General features: G+C 38.5%; 1 protein-coding gene across 1 annotated transcript; it reads left to right on the forward strand.

Moving 5' to 3' along the window:
* The first annotated feature begins 3,104 nt into the window (after nucleotides 1-3,104).
* On the forward strand, nucleotides 3,105-4,483 carry LOC104822801 (auxin-responsive protein IAA1-like). Its single transcript, XM_010554150.2, has 3 exons — nucleotides 3,105-3,482; nucleotides 3,589-3,791; nucleotides 3,895-4,483. Exons 1-3 carry the CDS (start codon nucleotides 3,310-3,312, stop codon nucleotides 4,071-4,073), a joined length of 555 nt encoding a protein of 184 aa, XP_010552452.1. The 5' UTR covers nucleotides 3,105-3,309; the 3' UTR covers nucleotides 4,074-4,483.
* The last annotated feature ends 2,042 nt before the right edge of the window (nucleotides 4,484-6,525 follow it).

Below are 6,525 nucleotides of genomic sequence, written 5' to 3' on the forward strand. Positions count from 1 at the left end.
TCATCATCTTTGTTTCTAATCATTTCTCTTTGTTTTTGAAGGTTTAAAAGAAAAACGAAAAAAAAAATCAGCAAAAAAAAAAAAAGAGATATACAAGTGAAAAAGGAAAAAAAAGAATCAGTGTTTCATTAAAAAAAAATAACCCATCACTCCATCAGTGATCGAATGGTGAAAGGGTGTTATTTTCTAGGCTTCGTTCTCCAGTTCGAAATCAGCTGATGGGGAGGGAAGTGTTACGTTTAGAGTGTTACTCTCTGGACCATTCAGTATCCACACCAGTTGCTCATGGACCCTGTGGGAATGTAGTCTGGGCCGAACGCACTGAGACTCCGGATTATAAAATAAAAAATAAAAAATAATAATAATAGACTTCAATACATTCAAGCAATCTCACCCACATCAATATTGTAGCATACGTTTAGCAAAGGAGAACCAAACGTGTGCATTTCAAAATCTCAAATTAGCCTGAAATGTTTAGCCCAACGGCCCCATCTCTTTGACTTTGTTTATATATTTTTGGAAAACTACAAAAAAAAAGCTCAATATTGTATAATTTCTTCTTTTAATACTTTTTTTTTTCATTTCCTTATAGTATTTACAAGATTTTGTGTTACTTTATTTACTTTTATTTTGGGTAAAGTTACAGATGTGGGTGGCCAGAGAGATGTAGATGCATGATCCGTATTTGATGATATATCTAATCGAAAGAAAAGCAATATAATTTTTTCAATGTGTTATTTATTGTGATACATATGTCGGCCTAAAGGTGAATCAATAAAATTGAATTGGTCGACATTTATAGATTGCAATCCAATTGCATATAATCCTTCAAATGAACATCTTCGAATGAAACCCAAAACAACGAATACCACTTTGAAATCAAAGGAAGATTCGCAGCGAAACATTCAGATCTCTCTCTCTCTCTCTCCCCGATGATTAATTAAATTGATAATCAAGAGATTGTATGGGACTAATTAATTATGATCGTAAACACAATGCAAAGCCAAAAAGATTAACTAACTAACACATACTCAATTTAGGTAGACCAACCAGTGAAACAGAGACGTAAAATGTAAATCCTGTTCCGAATTCGAATATCAAGTTAGAGAAAAAAGTGTAATTCTAATCATATGATTTGTTTCCGTTCTTTGGATTAGTTTGAGGTTCAACTCAAAATAACCGATTACCAAAAAATTAATAAAGGGGCAAATTTGATGCCACGACCACAGATTTCGGTGTCCACAAGATTTTGATTTTGATTTTTTTTTTCTGATTTGGTTTGATGTTGCTGTCTGAATGTCCGATCTCTGACCCTACATTGCCTTGAACAATTCTACAAAATGATTAATGCTTTTTACTTCATGACAATTTTCAGACATGTATAGCTTGTTAGAGCAAATGCTTGCTTAATTATTTTTTTATTATTATTAGTATTATCATTATTATTATTGTTAGAGCTCTTATATCATTTCTTACATTGTTTTGTTAATAATTTATGAAAAACTTTGTCTTATTAATTCTTTCGTATCTGAAATTACATGCCGGTCCTTTGCTATATATAAACACAATAAAGTAATTAATTTTCTATGAACACACGTTAGTTTTTTTTTTTTGGCAAATGATAATAATTCTGTAAGTTTTTAATGTACTCATTTTGTCATTTTTATGACATGTACACGTGTCAATGATGAGACTTATTGAGATGCACACGAGTGAGTTGCTGTTGTAAAACTTGCGACCCTCCACTTACCATTTGGAGTTTCCGCGGACCAATCAGACATGACGCGTGCTTCAATTTCATCTGTCTTCTCCTTGTTTAAAATTCATTTTCAATAATAATAATAATAATAATAATAATAATTAAGCAATTAGAGAATGCATACTAAACAAAAAAAATTCATGAACGACCGAAACTTTCATTATTTATACTTCTAGGGAAAAAATAAATAAACGCACGAACGCGATATGATCTTAAATTAAAGAGTAAGTTCATAAACTTGTAGTACATGCAATGTATATGGCCATTGAAAAGATCGAAAAAAGCGTGCGGATTTACAAGTTAAACGAACATAGTTATGCGTAAATCATATGGGGAGTTAATATTTAATTCGTATTAGTAATTTTTAAAAGTATCATGCAATGTATATACGCATGCATGGCAAATGAACATTGACATACCACGTGGGTTTTGTCCCACGGCCCATGTATGTATGTATGTATGTATGCATGTATGTATGTATGCATGCATGCATGCTAATTAGAAGGAAAAAAACAGCCTAATTAACATAAAATCCACATGGGCTTACCGTTTATTCCTGCATCCATTACCAAAACATTTGACTCTTATCATGGGTTTCACACTCCATTATATTTATTTTCGAATTAATTTTAAATCTATGTGAAAAAATCATTTTAAAAATACTATTTATGTATGGGAGTTATTAGGTCAACAACTGGTTTTGAATAAACATATAATCAGCAAATTTTCTCGTTGTAAACCCAAAAATATCATATTTACAATAATAAGTTGAGAATTACAATCTATATGAAAAACAGAATATAAATATATAGAGAAAATATTAAAAAATAGATATCATAATGAAAAACTATCACTTATATTATGTTGAACTAAAAATTTATAATAAAATGAATTCAATATATATTACTATACAAATATCAAGGACAATAACTGTTCAAATTATATTCTTAGATGTTGATGTAATGCAAAGAACAGACAACAAAATAAAAAGATTTTGGTTTCTTGATTACAAAACTGATACTTTTCCTGTAAATCCTCCTCATTTAATTATGTTTTTCAATTTAATGATACAAAGTAATGGCAGTAACAGAAATTAGCTTTTCTTGAGGGTCGGGTGGTGGAAAAAGAGAGATTCTCTTTGCTTATTTTGTTATTTAATATTAAAAAAATCATATAACATAATATCAACGGCTAGGATCTCGGGGTGGGATGAAATCTGGACCGTTGATGGAATAGGAAGAGTCAGACCGCGTCCATATGGGCGGCTAAAGGCCAATGTCCAACCTCTGTCCCCTTGCCCCTTCCTCTTCCGACATTGTCTCTTTCCTTCTCTCTCTCTCTCTCCCCACTAACTCCAAAGCAATTCATTTCCTTATATAACTCCAAAGTCCTCCATTTCATTCCCACAAGCAAGCTCCATTCGCATTTCAAGATCTGTTCTTTCAGACAAGAAGGAGAGGGAGAAGAAGGTTGAATCTCCATCTAATCTTGAACCGAACACAAGCAGAGAGTTACAGATTCTTCTTCCGAGAAAGAGAACTGATTCGGGCATGGCGTACGAGGAAGTTAACGGGCTAAACCTCAAGGACACAGAGCTGAGACTGGGATTGCCAGGGACAGAGGAAAACCTAGAGCAGGATGTTTCTTGCGTTAGAGGCAACAAGAGGCCATTTCAGAACAAAGACGATCAAGATCAAAACCAAGAATCTTCACCTCCTTCGAAGTAAGTTGAGATCTGGGTCTTGGCTAATTCCACCGAAAAAGTCAAATCCTCGATGGATCTCTCTTCCCATTTGTACTAACCCTCGAATCAAATCTTTTTTCTTCAGGACACAGATCGTGGGTTGGCCGCCGGTGAGATCTTACCGGAAGAACAACGTTCAATCGAGGAAGAACGAGGACAAGGGTCAAGGAATCTACGTAAAAGTGAGCATGGACGGGGCACCATACCTTCGCAAGATCGATCTAAAGATGTACAAAGATTATCCCGAGCTCCTCAACGCTCTGGAGAAAATGTTCAACTTCGCCATAGGTGAGAGAATGAATTTCGATCGATATATTTCTGAAATATCATATGATTTTGTTGTTGAAAAGCCGAGTTTTAAGATTCGAATTTACCGGTTATGAAATCTCAGGCGAGTATTCTGAGAGAGAAGGATACAAGGGATCTGGGTATGTGCCGACGTACGAAGACAAAGATGGAGACTGGATGCTCGTTGGCGATGTCCCGTGGGAAATGTTCTCTTCGTCTTGCAAGAGACTAAGAATCATGAAAGCCTCTGAAGCGAGAAGAGGCTTAGGCTGCTGCGTATGAACTATGAGAACATTACCCTTGGGTGAACAAGAACATGATCAAATCTCGAAGCCATCGGATTGTGATCTGTCGGCGAAATGATAGATACCCTTTTGATCCTGATCGGAGAAATGACCGGAAATTTGGTGTTCCGGTCAAGGAGAGCCATCGGGTTGCTCCGTTCTTTCGGAAAATTTAACCAGAAGAACGTGTATGTATAATACGGACACAGATATATATTGTAGGTGTATACTTCAAATCCTGTTCTGTAAGATCAGATTTGCGGTTCTTGGCCGACCGCAAATCATCATATACGAATATGAATTCGTATACGTTTTTGGAAATTTTTGGATATCTTTCCCATTTTTGCAATCCAAGTCTTTATTCTCTCTCAAATCATCTTTAGTAAGATATCAATTGCATTAAACTCAGATGGTGAACATCTTTCAATTAAAGGAATTATACAAAATGGTTATAGTTTGGGTGTGTTTGTATGTATGTATGTATGTATGTATGTATGTGACTAGATTCAGTTCACTGTATCTGTGGAGATGATAATTTCGACGTGGACTTATCCTCTGCCACGCCTCGTTGGTTGTGATCCCCCCTGCACGATTCCAAACATTGGGCATAATTTTGAAAATAATAACAATATAGGGGTGTTGATTGTATGGTCCATAAACTTTAGGGCGTAAAATAAATACCAAGCCGCGCATCAATTATCCCACCGAGAGGCTTCAAAGTACAGTCTTTTCGGAGCCCTAGAAATCCAGAGAGCCATGATTTCCGTCTTCGCAGAAGAATCGTCGCCGTCTACGCGATGGTCTCTTTCTGTGAATCACCCATGCCCGTTGCTGCTGAAAAATGATGGCGATTCTTCGTTTTGATGGTAGTGACTAACGGATTCTGTGTTCGACAAAAGCAATTTCAACGAATCTAGGTTCACCGAGTATCCCATCTCGAGAAATCCATGGCAATCAGAAAAATCAAGCGGAGTTTCATACGCAGAAGCCATGACTGTTAGAAGAGACACGACGGAGGCAGCACGAAACAGGGCGGTCACAGAAACGGCATTGTTGTCCGCGAATTTCGTGTCGGAAACCCGGACTTTGTCGAGAACTCAGATGTCGAACGGGCCTGAGAATGGAAGGGTAGTGATGGATTCTATGATAAGAGGATTGGGGATGGTGGGTTGGATGGGAATGGCATGGTTGAGAAAGCGCATACCAAGTGTTCGACGAAACGGCTGAGTTACGGTGGATGTATTCCGGCGATTGTACAAGAGTTGGATAGCATCGGGGAGGATCTGGGCATCAAGTAGAGGACGATCATACTGAAGGAGCAAACACGGTGGAGGAGAGCCATGTAAACTTTCAAGTGGTTCAAGAGCAAGGATAGTTGCGAATTGAACGTGATTCATTACAACAATATGCTTCGGATTCTCGGGAAATCATGTAAACGGGCAGAGTTGATAGGACGAAAGGGGTCGAGCCGATTAGTTCTACCTATGGAAAGATAGATCGGGCTGCATCTCAACGAAGTTGCAGTGGTCGTGTTCATTTGAGTACTTATGCTTAGAACATGATGGTCGATACATATGGTGAGGCAGGGAAAATAAAAGGGGCATCGAAGATGTTCTTGAGGGTGCAGAGAGAAGGGATTGTTCCGACGGCCGTGACTTTCAATACGATGATTCATATGTATGGGAACAATGGTCGATGACAAGTAAAATAAAGGAAAGAGGCTGGCCTTAAACCGGACCTTGCAAGTCATGGATGATAAGTAGGGCTGGCCGTGGGGGTCCGAAGTTCGGTAACCCAAGTTTTTGGCGAGTGTGAGATCGGGTCGGGTGTGGGTAGGCCGATTATTCGAGTTCGGGTTCGCCAGGCTATGAAATCTGAATCCGCAGGTATCTGAGCTGAGGGTAGAGGAGGTGAGGGCAAGGGCGAGGGGAGCCCCGCTGCTGCTCTCCACGGGTATCCAAAGCTCGGATACATGCTCCTCGTAAGGTCGAGATCGGATAACATAAAACTCAGAGAACAAGATCAAGATCAAGATCGGACATCTGAAAGAGAAACTCGGATATCTGACCGTGTCCACCCAGGACCACCCTTGATGCACGCATATATGCTTATATGCTTTGAGAAGTCATTATGGTTATGTTTGCAGAGGTTTCATTTCGCGCGGGAAAGATTAAGGAAGACGAAGACTTTTAAAACTGATCTTTCATCATATATTGATATTCATACACAAAGGTAAGGAGCTGCAAAATTAATCTACACAGGAAAAAAAAGGGGGAAAGATTTTAGATGGTATCATTGTGCCATGAGAGGACGATCTCATCAAGCTCTGAAATCAGTTCCGACCACCGTGCCTCATCCTCGTCTCCCTCCGCCACCTTCACCTCCCCCACCACTACCTCCGCCGTTATCTCCACAGCCTCCACCACCACCGCCGTCCTCCCCATCCCCAC

Source organism: Tarenaya hassleriana, unplaced genomic scaffold, assembly GCF_000463585.1.
Source record: "Tarenaya hassleriana unplaced genomic scaffold, ASM46358v1 Cleome378, whole genome shotgun sequence".
Classification (NCBI taxonomy): domain Eukaryota; kingdom Viridiplantae; phylum Streptophyta; class Magnoliopsida; order Brassicales; family Cleomaceae; genus Tarenaya; species Tarenaya hassleriana.

Excerpts from the sequence above, each read along its gene's own strand:
- LOC104822801 (XM_010554150.2), top strand. The coding sequence starts at position 3,310 with ATGGCGTACGAGGAAGTTAACGGGCTAAACCTCAAGGACACAGAGCTG. Across the intron at positions 3,483-3,588 it reads GAATCTTCACCTCCTTCGAA|GACACAGATCGTGGGTTGGC; the intron begins GTAAGTTGAGAT and ends TTTTTTCTTCAG. Across the intron at positions 3,792-3,894 it reads AATGTTCAACTTCGCCATAG|GCGAGTATTCTGAGAGAGAA; the intron begins GTGAGAGAATGA and ends ATGAAATCTCAG.